This window comes from Rhipicephalus microplus, chromosome 3 (genome assembly GCF_043290135.1).
Source record: "Rhipicephalus microplus isolate Deutch F79 chromosome 3, USDA_Rmic, whole genome shotgun sequence".
NCBI classification, from domain to species: domain Eukaryota; kingdom Metazoa; phylum Arthropoda; class Arachnida; order Ixodida; family Ixodidae; genus Rhipicephalus; species Rhipicephalus microplus.
The window spans coordinates 254,609,371-254,624,813 of record NC_134702.1 but is presented as its reverse complement, the minus strand read 5'-3'; the positions used below and the strand labels follow the sequence as shown (position 1 = coordinate 254,624,813).

Genomic DNA, 15,443 nt, shown 5'->3' with positions numbered 1-15,443 from the left:
AAGTCACAATGAAACACACTTTTCAAAGAAATGGAATGCCTGTTTAGATGCATAAAGGAGAACAGTAAAAAATCACAAAGAATATTACATCGTGAGGCAATCAGTGAGCAACTGCTTAAACACAATGGGGTCACGCTCAGTGACAACACTATCTCCCAATGTACCCCACTCTGCAACGGCAATCAGCAAAGAAGATTGATTGAAGGAAGACGTTGAGCCATGCAATGGCTGGATACTGTAAGGGTTAAAAAAGCAGTGAAATGTACGGTGTGAGGGATTGAGGAGTTTACCATGAAGTTGTGGGAAGTTGTCATCATCATCATCATCATCATCAGCCTGACTACGTCCACTGCAGGACAAAGGCCTCTCCCATGTTCCGCCAGTTAACCCGGTCCTGTGCTTGCTGCTGCCAATTTATACCTGCAAACTTCTTAATCTCATCTGCCCACCTAACCTTCTGTCTCCCCCTAACCCGCTTCCCTTCTCTGGGAATCCAGTCAGTTACCCTTAATGACCAGCGGTTATCCTGTCTACGCGCTACATGCCCTGCCCATGTCCATTTCTTCATCTTGATTTCAGCTATGATATCCTTAACCCCCGTTTGTTCCCTAATCCACTCTGCTCTCTTCTTGTCTCTTAAGGTTACACCTACCATTTTTCTTTCCATTGCTCGCTGCGTCGTCCTCAATTTAAGCTGAACCCTCTTTGTAAGTCTCCAGGTTTCTGCTCCGTAGCTAAGTACCGGCAAGATACAGCTGTTATATACCTTCCTCTTGAGGGATAGTGGCAATCTACCTGTCATAATTTGAGAGTGCTTGCCGAATGTGCTCCACCCCATTCTTATTCTTCTAGTTACTTCAATCTCGTGGTTCGGCTCTGCGGTTATTACCTGCCCTAAGTAGACATAGTCTTTTACAACTTCAAGTGCACTATTACCTATCTCGAAGCGCAGCTCCTTGCCGAGGTTGTTGTACATTACTTTCGTTTTCTGCAGATTAATTTTAAGACCCACCTTTCTGCTCTCCTTGTCTAACTCCGTAATCATTAGTTGCAATTCGTCCCCCGAGTTACTCAGCAATGCAATGTCATCGGCGAAGCGCAGGTTACTAAGGTATTCTCCATTGACTCTTATGCCTAACTGCTCCCATTCTAGGCTTCTGAAAACCTCGTGTAAGCACGCGGTAAATAGCATTGGGGAAATTGTGTCCCCCTGCCTTACACCCTTCTTGATTGGTATTCTGTTGCTTTCTTTATGAAGCACTATGGTAGCAGTTGATCCCCTGTAGATTTCTTCCAGAATGTTTATATATACTTCATCTACGCCCTGATTCCGCAGTGTTTGCATGACGGCTGATATTTCTACTGAATCAAACGCCTTCTCGTAATCTATGAAGGCTATGTATAGTGGTTGGTTATACTCTGAGCATTTCTCTATTACCTGATTGATAGTATGAATGTGGTCAATTGTTGAGTAGCCTGTTCGAAATCCTGCTTGTTCCTTTGGTTGATTGAATTCTAATGTTTTCTTTACTCTGTTAGCAATTACCTTTGTAAATAGCTTGTATACTACAGAGAGCAAGCTGATCGGCCTGTAATTCTTCAAGTCCTTGTCATCTCCTTTCTTATGTATTAAGATGATGTTAGCGTTCTTCCAAGACTCTGGTACTCTTCCCGTCAGGAGACACCTCGTAAACAGGGTGGCTAGTTTTCTAACACAATCTGTCCTCCATCTTTCAGCAAATCTGATGTTACCTGATCCTCACCAGCAGCTTTGCCCCTTTGCATGCTCTCCAAAGCTTTTCTGACTTCTTCTATCATTACTGGTGGGGTGTCATCTGGGTTACTGCTAGTTCTTATAGTATTAAGGTCGTGGTTGTCTCGACTACTGTACAGATCTCTGTAAAACTCCTCCGCTATTTTAACTATCCTATCCATATTGGTAGTTATTTTGCCTTCTTTGTCCCTTAGTGCATACATCCGACTTTTGCCTATCCCAAGTTTCCTCTTCAATGCTTTGACACTTCCTCCGTTTTTCAGAGCGTGTTCGATTCTCTCCATGTTATACCTTCTGACATCGCATACCTTACGTCTATTAATCAACTTCGAAAGCTCTGCCAGTTCTATTTTGTCTGTTGTACTTGACACTTTCATGATTTGACGCTTCTTAATTAGGTTCTTCGTTTCTTGGGAAAGCTTGCCAGTGTCCTGTCTAACTACCCGGCCTCCAACTTCCACTGCACACTCCGTAATGATACTCGTCAGATTATCATTCATTGTATCTACGCTAAGGTTGGTTTCCTCACTAAGAGCCGAATACCTGTTCTGCAGCGACACTCTGAATTCCTGTATTTTCCCTCTCAGTGCTAGCTGATTGATTGGCTTCTTGCGTATCAGTTTCTGTCGTTCCTTCTTCAAGTCTAGGCGAATTCGAGACCGTACCATTCTATGGTCACTGCATCGTACCTTGCCAATCACTTCCACATCCTTAACGATTCCAGGGTGTGCACTCATTATAAAGTCTATTTCGTTCTTATTTTCGCCATTAGGGCTCCTCCATGTCCACTTGCGGTTTTCTCGTTTTCGGTAGAAGGTATTCAAAATCCGTAAATTATTGCGTTCTGCGAATTCTACTAGTAGCTCTCCTCTGGCGTTTCTCGTACCGATGCCATAATCTCCTACTGCCTGGTCTCCAGCCTGCTTCTTCCCTACCTTTGCATTAAAGTCGCCCACCACCATAGTATACTGTGTTTTTACCTTACTCATTGCCGATTCCACGTCTTCATAGAAGCTTTCAACTGAAGCGTCATCATGGCTGGATGTAGGCGCGTAAGCCTGTACTACCTTCATTTTGTATCTTTTATTCAGTTTAATTACGATACCTGCCACCCTTTCATTAATGCTATAGTATTCCTCTATGTTGCCAGCTATGTTTCTGTGAATTAGGAACCCCACTCCCAGTTCTCTTCTGTCTGCCAAGCCCCTGTAGCAAAGGACGTGCCCATTCCGTAGCACCGTATAGGCCTCATCTGTCCTCCTAACCTCACTGAGCCCTATTATATCCCATTTAACACCCTCTAGCTCCTCGAATAGTACAGCTAGACTTCCCTCACTAGATAAGGTTCTAGCGTTAAACGTTGCCAAGTTCAGGTTCCAATGGCGGCCTGTCCGGATCCAGAGATTCTTAGCACCCTCTGCTGCGTTGCAGATCTGACCGCCGCCGTGGTCAGTTGCTTCGCAGCTGCTGGGGACTGAGGGCCGTGAGTTATTTGACTTAAGCATATGGGAGGTAGTGGCCAGATACTGCACCAGGGTGGCCAATCCTTCTCTGGTGAGGGAGTGCGTTCTTGGCGGTGTTTGCCGGTGAGGCCGCACCCCAGGCCTCCTAATGCAGTTCCATCAACACGCGGATTTTTTTTTTTAATCCGGTTGGGAACTGCGCGGTACCGGGATTTGAACCACGGACCTCTTGCATGCGAGGCGGATGCTCTAACCACTACGCCATCGCTGCTCTTGGGAAGTTGTAATAAAGCCTATTACTCAAGTCCCAGGGATGAGATCATGGCACTGACGCTTTCGTCACGGCTTTACCTGGAAGAAATGAATCTAGCCACATGCTTCTGTACTGATTCTAAAACGTTAATGAGGTATGCTTGGTGAGTGCTCCAAATAGCTGAGGCATAATCAAGCTTACTCCGTATAAATGTTTCATGGGCCATTTTTCACGTTGCTGAGGGATACAAGAAAAGGGAACGTCTAATGTAACCAGGTGATTTAGTAGTACAGGCAGCTAATTTTGTCCAACTTTTTATTTATTGCGAGACCAAAATAATGATAAGATTTGACGAAGCACAAAGCCATTGAGTTTAGGGAGTATGTGTACTTGTTGTTTGAGCCCTTACGAAATATCTGCATCACTTTGCATATCGAGATGTTCAGTTTCGTAAATGAATTAGAACACCAGGTTTCAATTAGATGCAAATCGTTTTGGAGCATATCACGGTCACTATGGTGTGCGATGCGACGATAAAGAATGCAGTCATCTGCAAAACGTCAAATAGAAGATGAAATGCCATTTGAAAGGCGTTTATGGCGATGACAAAGAGCAGAGGACCAAGCTCGGATCCCTACAGTACTTCAGAAATCACGTCAGTACTGGTTGAACAACGATTTCCGACAACGGTGTATTGGAAGCAACTTGTCTGGAAGCAGCGAACCCATAATAATGTGAGGGGGTCTAGTTTTAGGCATGAAAGCTTTGCCAAAAGTCGCTGGTGGGGAACACAATCAAAAGGTTTGGCAAAATCATAACAGATGACATCAGTTTGGAAAGATGAATCTTGGTTAAGTGAAGTTCAATAACAAATTCCAAGAGCTGAGTATCGCACCATAAGACAGGCCGAAAACAATGTTGATAGTGAAAAAAGAAGACATGATTACCTAGATGACATGCTGAGTATATTATATTTTGTAAGAGTTTGCAAGCAATGCTTGTAAGTGAAAGGAGTCTATAGTTGGAAAGATCTGAGTGGCTGCCCGACTTGTATATTGGTACTACCTTATTGACATTCCATTCGGAAGCAAACTGTCTGTGATAGAATGCGTGAAAATTATTTGTAATATAGAACTAGAGAATACTTTTGTACTTTTTAGAATTTTGACTGCATAACATCACATCCGGAGGCAACAGAGATCTTAATTTTTTCAATGAGCTTCAAGACTTCTTCAAAAGTGATGGTTATTGGAGCCAAAAGAGTGGTGGGGTGGATCACAGCCATTCAGCATAGGTTCATTTGTGAAAAAAGGTGAAAAATACAAGTTTATTACATTTGATTGCTCATCATTTGGCACATTCAAACCATCAGGGTAACTAAAATAAATGTTGTTGGAACCTTTACCATGCTGTGAGTATGAGCAGGTCTGGCGAAGTAATATGTTTCTGAGTTTGAGTCCGAGTGTGGAGAAAATGTATTAGTGAGCCTGAATTGGGATGAGCCTGCCTGAGGAAAATTTTAGAGTCAAAGTCCAGGTGACTCTTCAGAGCAAAACATATTTTTTCGTGAGTCTGAGTCAGATCCAATTTCTTCGCGACCTGTGCCCTTATCACAGTGCAAGTTGACCACTTTCTACAATCCCCAAACAAATGGCATCACCTAGCGCCTAAACTGCACTCTCACAGATTAAGTCAGCGCAACTGACAAAAAAGGATACAATTCACATAGAAGGGTGAGCTAAAAATGTTAGCTCTTAATCACTATTAATCATGCTGTACCAATACACCTAATTCTACAATCTTCAAAATATCAGACATGCTCTCACTGTATGCTTCATCTGACCACTGTTACTAGGACCAGACACTACGTCACATTACTTCACCTAAAATTCATTTCATCATGTCACCACCAGTTGTTCACTATTTTAAATTGTGGGAATCGAGAGCACCCTCCTACCTGGCGCCTCGTTCCCCAGCTGCCCCACGCGTGCCGACAGGGTAGCCCGGGCGCGTATAATCACCGGCATTCGCCAAGATGGCTGTCAGGGCGCCTCTCGGTCTGGGCGAGTCAAGCCTCGGCTCCGTCCCGCGCTGGCATGTCCGGGCCCGCTACGCTGCGCGGGCTTACGTCACAACGCAGCGCCATTTCCCTTTGGGCGCGCGTGACATCCTCCTCTCCTACGAGCTATGTTGCGCCCGACGATTCGCTTGTCGCGGCAGATGCTCTCAGGCCTTCACGAGGGATTGACGCGCTGCTAAGCAGGCGGCTTCTCGTTCGTGCGTTCGACTTCGACCCTTGTGCGGGAATCGTCGCGCCCTAGGCAAGCGTACTTGCTCAGTCTTGCGGAGTTCCCTATACGGCCTGCAAGCCCATGAGTGTCGCACTGTGCTGCATCTTGGGTTAATAAACCCGTAGTTGTTGTTATTCTGCCTCGTGCGTGGTTTCTGTGCCGTGCCAGAGAAAACGACGAACCCGGCCGCAGCGTCTCCGCACGCAGCGGCAGTGGAGGACGCCGCATCCCTACACGGTTGCGCTTAGTAGGTAAGCCTAGTGTAAACCTATCTTCACAAAATTAACCTGCCCATTGGTCACGACCACTGGACGTCCCACTTCAGAACCGCCTTGCAAGCACAATACGATGCCATTGCTCATGCCAACCATGAGCATGAGATTGCCCACTTTAGGCTGTTAGCTTTGTAAACAAACCAAAAGAGCCTTTATGACAGCCAGCACCACAATGTTTCCCTTTAACTTGGTTCCTTAGTTCCCATGGTGTCCAGTCTGTCATGTTGGCTAGTCAAAGATGTTATCTCGGTTTCGGGGTCCTCACCGTGTCATCCCCCACATAACGAACATCACTTGCGAGAATGCTACCTTTGTATTGGGCTATCGCAACAGTAATCGTAACCCGTCACGTAGTTTGACCAGTTTGAAGGGAACTTCTACTGCCGAGGTAAGGCTGCAAAGCTAGCACAATCTGAGAGGGAAATTCTACCGAAAAAAAGACGACACAACAAATAGGCCCATTCAGAGTGCAGGTTGTCCATCATCTTGGTCAATACTGTGTATCTCAAAGCAGAAAATGGGAAGCTCGAGCCAGTTGGTTGAGATTTATGTTTGAAAAAAAGAAAACACAAGACAAGCACTCGCCTTGAGCAATCTTACTTTTAACTTACGTTCTGCACTGTCTAAACAAGGCACCTCACAGTGAGTACGCTTGTAGGTAGTCATAATTTTTGTCTTTTTAAGTAACAATATCAAAGCACAGAACACTCGCAATGATTCACAAGACATTTTAATCAACCATACGATTACCTGCTGAGGAATGTAAGCAATTTTAAAACCACTTACCTTCAGTGATGGGCAACATTGTGCCAAATACTTGAAAAACTTTGGTGTGTATACATGCTGCGCCCTCCTGCCAGAGAAGAACTTCTGAGCACTGCCTGACATACGTAGCTCCACGAGGTTAGCATCAGCATGAGCTCGGATCAGATGCCATGCACGCAGTGACGATAGAGGTTTCCCTGACACATCAATCCTTCTTCGAAGCACTTTGTCATGTGCAATCCGTCGCCACTGTCGGCAAACACTGCAAAGATAGCGGAAAGAACAGAAGGCTCACAGATTCACAATTTACAAGTACAGCAGTACAACACAGCTTTTCAATAATAAAGTTTGCTGTAGTCATCAGGTCAAATAATAAGAGGTTTTCTATGTTTTGCTGTAAACAAGTTTACAAAGCAGTGAAAAATGAAGCCACAGAAGGAATATAGTAAGCTCATTGTTATGCTAAATTTGAGTGCAGGGTAAATATGGTAAAAAATATAAAAGTAGACTAAGTAACTTTTGTAGTGTTTTTAACCCTCTTGATCTGTCTTTTATGAATGCAACTCTACCACTACAAATGCTGAACGCTAGAACAATATACCTCATACAACCCTGAATAAAAGCACAGGTTTCTGATTTGCCTGATGCATAACAGAGCAAGGCCAGCTGAGCATTGAGAGGGAAGTTCACAAAGCCAATATGTCATTCTAAAATTGGGAGTCTGTTCACACAAGGTTTATTACACCATTATACTGCAAATCTTGAACAAAATGAAGTTGCTTATAAGGTCTTTTAGTGTATCTGCACAAGGCTGGATGAGAAACTCCCCTGCATCTGGTAACTGACACCGCTTCCCCAGCAGGAACTCTTTAAAAGGCTGCTCAACTGCACAACGGTGTTACTATAATTATATGTAACCTGCATCCAGGATCCTATTCCAGTCTCATAATTGGGGCCCTCGTCTATATATTTTATGCTCTGTAATTAGTATGTTATACAATAATGAACATTTATTGATTTAATATGCTTCTCTTAAACCACTCTCAGTACGCATCTCCTACAACACTGTTTCATATTGACTTATGTACCTTGTATTTTTGTGTATGCATGCACCTCTTGAAACTTGAAAAGACAGTATGAAGACAGGACGAACGAAGGTGGCACGAGGATGGGCGCTGACTGCCAATTAAAATTTTTATAGACAAAACCAAGAATGCATAAATATACAAAAGAATTATTACAAAACAATTTTTAGTCATGTTCAAGACATCAAATAGCTGATTTCTTTTTCAAACAGATAAAGCAATAGACAACCTAAACATCGATCGCCTCTTTGGTGGATGGCAAAGGCCTCGTACATCTCCCGAGCGCACCTTTGACCTTATCAGTTTAAGACCATGACATCACACAGACTGGGAGTGGATCCATGCCTGGCACAAGGTGTAGCTAGATTCCTATGAACACCAGTAATTAACAAATTGGCATGTTCATGAAGCCTATCATTGATGCGCTGCCCAAACTGTCCCATGTACTCATGGCTACGCGAACCTGCAATTTTATACTGTATGTCGCACACTCAATAATAATAATTATTTGGGTTTGACGTCCCAAAACCACCACATCATTATGAGAGACACTGTAGTGGAAGGCTCTGCAAATTTCGACCTCCTGGGTTTCTTTAACGTGCACCTAAATCTAAGCACACGGGCGTCAAGCATTTTTGCCTCTATCGAAAATGTGGCCGCCATGGCTGAAATTCGATCCTGCGACCTGCGGGTGAACAGCCGAGTGCCCTAGCCACTAGACCACCACGGCGGGCTCGCGCACCCAATGAATGACTTGATGTGTTTCTTCGAACAGGTTGCTTTGTTTCCTTCTCTTTAGTTCACACACCAGCATATGCCGCATAGCTTGAAGAGGGCTAAAAACATCACACGGACACAAGCACGTCCGGCCACCTTCCTGACCCTCTGTGAAACCCCAGGGCTAAACCGCAAGGTAGCAATAATCCACAATGTCCAGGGGATTCCACACAGGGTAAAGAAGGTGGCCGGACGTGCTGATGTCCATGTGGCCTTTTCAAATATTTCAAGCTGGGCGGCAAGTGAATGAAAAGGATGGAAACAGAGCAAGCTGTTCGAAAAAACATGCTAAGTCATTTATTGAGTGCACGACATGTGTCATATATGCGATTCCTTGTCTGTGAAGCAGTGTGTATGTGGAGTGAATTGGGCGGTGCACCACCGATGGGCTTCACGAACATGCCAATCCATTAATGACAAGTGTTGGTATCTATCCACATATTGTGCCAGGAATCAATGACATCACTGTGCTAAAACCAAGTGCGCCAGTATGTCTGACATCACTGTCCTAAAATGCTATTGTCAAAGGCGTGTGCGGGAGTTATACAAGGCTTTTGCCAACGACCAAACAAGCAAAAGAAGTGTAAGCACTTCATCACTTGATCTCTTTAAATAAAAAATCGGCTACATGACATCATGCATTTAACCAAAAACTATAATCTAATCGGTTTTCATCCTTTCGTGTTTCAACATACTCTCGCTTTCGTCAATAAATGTTTCATTTGGCAGTGATCGCCCGTCCTCGTGCCACCTTCGTTCATCTCGTCTCTGCGCTGTTTTTTCAAGTTTCAAATTATGTACCAACTAGCCTATCTTTCGCGGCTTCTTCAGTTTGCACTTCTGGCTTTCCACTCCTTTGATAGCCCCATTAAGGGTCGGAATACCTGAAATTAATAGTATTTGCGAAGGGCAGCCAGAAATGCATCGTCCATATCCTGACATAGCATCTAGTGTACTGCAAGGCACTCTCTCGTGTGCTCACTGTTATTCATTTAAATTAATGGCACTGGCAATTTATTAACCTTGCTTTTTGCCAATATGCCTTTCTGTTTACTGGGTTGTTAAAATGGTGATTACCACTTCACTCTTCAAGCAATCTTAGAGCTATTAACCTGGGCAATGAATGGCTAATGACCCAACTTCTCTTGTTCTATAAAGAATACACATTTGCCTCATGCTTCTTCATACATATATTTAGGTTTCAGTCTAACTTCAACAATCTCCTGGAAGGAGCACTTACTACAGTTTATGCTAAGGCATCCAAAACATTAAGGTATATTAGTGCCATAACTTGCACTATTACATCTGTGTACACATAAATTAGCCTGAAATACCACAGCTATTATTCAACGGCAATCCAGTCTGTTCATGAGAATTATCTTGTTAGCATGATAGAATTGATCCAAACAAGGGCCACTTGATATATATGAACTATGAAAGGCTACTCCAGTGTAACTGACCTTAATCAAGCACTCAGTTTATACTCATTATACATGTGTAATTTCACTTCACTTTTATATCTAATGCACAAACATATTTATACACTACGATTCAGTTGCATACGAAATCATGATTGATTGATTGATTGATTGATTGATTGATTGATTGATTGATTGATTGATTGATATGTGGGGTTGAACGTCCCAAAACCACCATATGATTATGAGAGACGCCGTAGTGGAGGGCTCCGGAAATTTAGACCACCTGGGGTTCTTTAACGTGCACCCAAATACAAAATCATGCTCCGCGCCCAAACCCCAACATCTATATAACCACATAAGCAATACATATACCTTTAAAAGGGCTCTAGCTTTAAATTAGCCCCGCCGCGGTGGTCTAGTGACTAAGGTACTCGGCTGCTGACCTGCAGGTTGCGGGATCGAATCCCAGCTGCGGCGGCTGCATTTCCGATGGAGGCGGAAATGTTGTAGGCCCGTGTGCTCAGATTTGGGCGCACATTAAAGAACCCCACGTGGTCGAAATTTCCGGAGCCCTCCACTACGGTGTCTCTCATAATCATATGGTGGTTTTGGGACGTTAAACCCCACATATCTATCTATCTATCAGTTTTAAATTAATTTGCAATTCAGTAAAACCTCATTACATTAAAGAATACTGAAATGGAAAAAAAGCCCGATTTAACTGACGGTCAAATTATTGAAAGTATACAGAAAAGAATAAGAAAATGCCCGTTATACATTATAAACTTACACTTTCTTGATAAATACATAGGTGCTGTAGTTATTTTGAATAAAAGAGGTGTAGAAGCCACAACACAAGACTCCCCAGACTAATTAGCTTGAAATATGCCCGCACACCCCTTCCTTATTACATACCCCCCACCCCCACCATCAAGCAAACAAGACAAATAAAATAGCTAGCAACTGATCGTTAGTCCACTGCAATGTAGCAGGTGTGTTTTATGCAAGCACGCAGAGCACAGCTGAAAGCTCTTTATCTTCAACAGCTTATGCCATGTTTGAGCTTCTGACTTGTTGCAGGATCTGCATTTAAGTGTATGTGAAACCGTGGTCACCAACTGATCAAAACAGCTATGCGGACTGTGCCACCTCGTTTCGGTTGTCCGTAAATGCAGTTTTAGCCCTTTCCTGTCGCACAATTGCGGCACTTCATGCTCCGCACACTCTGTGGATCATCTGAATTAACCGAGCTCAGCCATATATGAAGGAGAGTGTGATGCCATTAAACAATGCACATGCTGGCCAGGACGAGAGAACACATCCAAACAATTAGATTTCTTCATTACTGAACGTCATATGAAGGAGCTTCTACTGTATCACATGTACGTCATTGCACTTTGGAATAATCTTCTCAAAGCCATAACTGTTTTCCTGAATACGTCAACACACTCTTAAACATTGCATAAGGATTTCACTTCTCTTGCCATATTCACCGATTTGCCCACACATAATACTGTTTATTCACTTTCCTAAGCTTTGTTAATTGCTGTTTATTCATTGCTCAGCACCACCCTCACTCAATGCTTGTTTGGGAACTCTATGATGTGGTGCAAATAAAATAAAGTGCATTCAATGCTAAGTGTGTTGCCGCATCAGCATTCATTTGGATTTAACTTACAATCTACATAGGTTGTTTTCACGGCCCTGCTCGTCAATCGGCTTTCTATCAGACTTGTCAATACGTCGCTCCCATACATGGATTGCTGGATGGACTGTTTGGTTATGTGGCTAGCTTTGTTCGCAAAAAAGCAACTTTGGTTCAACTTTTCTTAGTAACCTCAGAATCTGAACTTGCAACAGGTGCTGCAAAAATGCCTTCAAATAAGTACCAATTATGTGCTCAAGCAAATGAGCTTCGTAGCTCTGATAATTGAATCTTAGCGACTTATTGTAACAGAGAAAAATAAAGTACAATGTTTTCTTATCGGTACTCTTTTAAAAGAGCTTAGCATCACTTCTTTTGAAGATGGCCAGAAAGTGTTGCCATTCGGTAGTGAACGCTTGTGTGAACATTTCAACTAACCATTCTTGCCACGAATGCGGCAGGGAATGCTCACTTTTGTCTCGTGAGTTATGACACCCAAAAATCGCTCACTCTCTCCAGAAAACACATACAACAGCAACTACAAAGCAGTAGGTAGGACTGGTATCATCATTATCATCATCAGCCTGACTACGTCCACTGCAGGACAAAGGCCTCTCCCATTTTCCGCCAGTCAACTCGGTCCTCTGCTTGCTGCTGTTAATTTATAACCGCAAACTTCTTAATCGCATCTTGTTGCGAACTGAACTCTCCTACTTCTACGTCCCCCCCTTTCCCCCCTTCGTGTTTCTGTCGATGGCTGAAGCGATAGCCATTCCCGCCCCCCTTTTCCCCCTCTCCCTGCTTCGTAGATGAAGCTACAAAAGAAGCTTGCGCGAAACAATAAACGTTCACTCGTTGCCCTAGTCTGCGGTTGTCTGCGTATGCTTGCCGTGGCTGCCCGGCTAGCTATGTAACAGTGGCGACGAAGTCGGTTTTCGCTACCCACGGTACCTGACGGACTACGAGTCCTGGCGTCAGACGAACGAGGACCGACCACGATGGCCTCCCTGCAGTTGCCGGATTACGACGAAACGAAAGATAAGTGGAAGCCTTACCTCGTCAGAGCAGAAGCGTATTTCGAGGCGAACAGTGTAACGGACCCGGCTAAGAAGCGAGCACTACTAGTTTCGGCGTTGTCTAGTAAGACGGTCGAGGTGCTAGCCGGCAGAGTAGCCCCGCGTGCACCAAATGAACTGACATACAAGGAAGTCGTTCAGAGCTTGAATGAGTATTATGACCCTAAGAAGCACGAGATAACGGAAAGCTACAAGTTCTTCAATCGCTCACAACTTCCAGGCGAAAGCGTTAGCGCATTTCTCGTTGCTATTCGCCGAATAGCAGACAACTGCAATTTCGGCACGTCTCTTGACCGCATGCTTCGGGATCGCATTGTCTGCGGCGTACGCTCCGTGGCACTGAGGAAACAGATGTTGGCAAAAAAGGATTTAACGCTAGAAGAAGCCGAAGCATTGGCACTGTCTGTCGAAGCAGCTGAAAATGGTGCCGAAAGCATGACCTCAGAAGCTACGCCCTTGCTTAAGCTACGCGCGTCCGAGGCCAACACTGTTAAAACATCTCCGACTCGGCACGCGGCACAGCATTGTGATAGATGCGGAAGCAGCAGACACGACGGCAACAGCTGTCGTTGGATTAGAGCAAGGTGTTATCGCTGCGGACGTCATGGGCATCTCGCAAAGATGTGCCGCACAACCGCCAGTAAGAGCCGCGTCGCAACGCATGCAGTGGAGGGAAGAGCTTTGACTCTCGAAGAAGCCGTAACTGAAGACGACGATAAGGACGAGACACATATATGGACCTTACTTTCTGCACGAAAAAAGCCGCCTCGAGCCGCCGATAAGGCGCAGTTTTTCATGGAATGGCGTACAACTTACAATGGAAGTAGATACTGGCTCGCCTGTCTGCGTAATTTCCAAAAACGTGTTTGACAAGCATCGCGAACAGTGGCCAGCGCTTAAACCTTCTCAGGTGAAGTTGTCATGCTACGTTGGACCACTCCCAGTGATGGGGGAATTGCAACTTTGTGTGCAATACAGGGCCGTCTCAGTTTACTGCCGTCTTATTGTACTGAACTGCTCGGGACCTAACCTGTGTGGCCGGGATCTGATTTCCTTGCTCCACAGAGCGGGGGTTCCAGTTTTGCAGCCGTCGGCACAAGACTTGCTACACTCAACGCCAGAACCCGCTGGGGCAGTTCACAACATTGTCGACGACTACCACGACGTCTTCTCCAAGGATCTTGGCCTGATCAAGGGGCCTCCAGCCACATTGCAGCTGAAAGAGGGAGCGGTGCCGAAATTCTGTAAGGCAAGATCCATACCTTACGCTCTAAGGGACAGGGTGACGCAAGAACTGGACAGGCTGGTAGCCATCGGTGTACTTTCACCAGTCCAACATTCCGATTGGGCCACTCCCATCGTGCCGGTACTTAAGAAAGACGGAACTGTTAGAATTTGTGGTGACTTCAAAGCCACCCTAAATCCAGCCTGTACAGTTGAGCAGTACCCTCTCCCAGTGATTGAAGACATGTTTGCATCTCTAAACGGCGGGGAGTATTTTAGCATTCTTGATTTGCGAGATGCCTATAATCAAGTTCCTTTGGATGAAGCCGCAAGGAAGCTCTGCGTCATTAACACGCACAGAGGCTTGTTTTCGTATAATAGGCTTCCCTTCGGAATATCCTCTGCTCCGGCTATTTTTCAAAGAAAAATGGATGCAATACTGTCAGGTTTGCCAGGGGTTCAGGCTTACCTTGATGATGTACTGGTTTCGGAGGCTCGTGGCGATGGGAGTGAACGCCTGAAGAGTGTGTTGCAACGGTTCCGTGAACACGGAGTTAAGCTAAGGTCTGATAAGTGCAGCTTTAGACAGCCTTCTGTCACATATCTCGGCCATCGGATAGACAGAGAGGGTCTTCATCCCACAGAGAAAAATTTGGAAGCGATCGCTCAGGCACCTCGCCCACAGAACGTGGCGGAGCTGCGTTCCTTTTTAGGAATGCTGACGTTTTATGCCAAATTTCTTCCAAATATGTCCACTCTACTTTCTCCGCTCAACAAACTTTTGGAGAAGGGCACAGTATGGCAGTGGGGGCGGCAACAAGAAGCTGCCTTTGAGAAAGCAAAAGACAGCCTAATGCAAGCTCAGGTTCTTGTTCAATTTGACCCGTTGAAAGAGTTGAAGCTCGAATGTGATGCTTCCCCTTACGGTGTGGGCGCGGCGCTTTTTCACACGAGTAACGGCATGCCAAAACCCATTGGGTTCCGGTCCCGTACACTGACGGCCGCCGAGAAAAATTACTCTCAGCTGGAAAGAGAGGCCCTGGCTTTAGTGTTTGGCGTCACTAAGTTTCGTGATTACCTTTTAGGTCGCCAATTCACTCTCGTGACGGACCACCAGCCCCTCTTGAGCTTGTTGCAATCCGACCGCCCGACGCCACCCCTGGCTGCAGCACGTATCCAGCGCTGGGCACTGTACTTGGGTGGCTACCGCTACAAGCTGCAATACACGCCGGGAAAACAGTTGCTCAACGCGGACGCGCTGAGCAGGCTGCCACTGCGGTCTACGGAGGCTGATGACGTGGGTGAGCCACCGGAATATGTCCTCGCTCTGGATAATTTTGACGATGGCGTTATCACAACACGGGAGCTACAGCAGCTATCGGCCACAGACCCCG

The 15,443-nt window shown here is 45.1% G+C and overlaps 1 protein-coding gene across 2 annotated transcripts in view; it reads right to left on the bottom strand.

The window, feature by feature from the left end:
• The window catches only part of LOC119168619 (F-box/LRR-repeat protein 12), a 67,767-nt gene that overhangs the window by 18,034 nt on the left and 34,290 nt on the right, over positions 1-15,443 (bottom strand). For both annotated transcript variants that reach the window (XM_037420016.2, XM_075890913.1), the window contains one exon: positions 6,843-7,083. In XM_037420016.2, the coding sequence (XP_037275913.2) occupies positions 6,843-7,083 (241 nt within the window). The remainder of the gene's footprint in view (positions 1-6,842; positions 7,084-15,443) is intronic.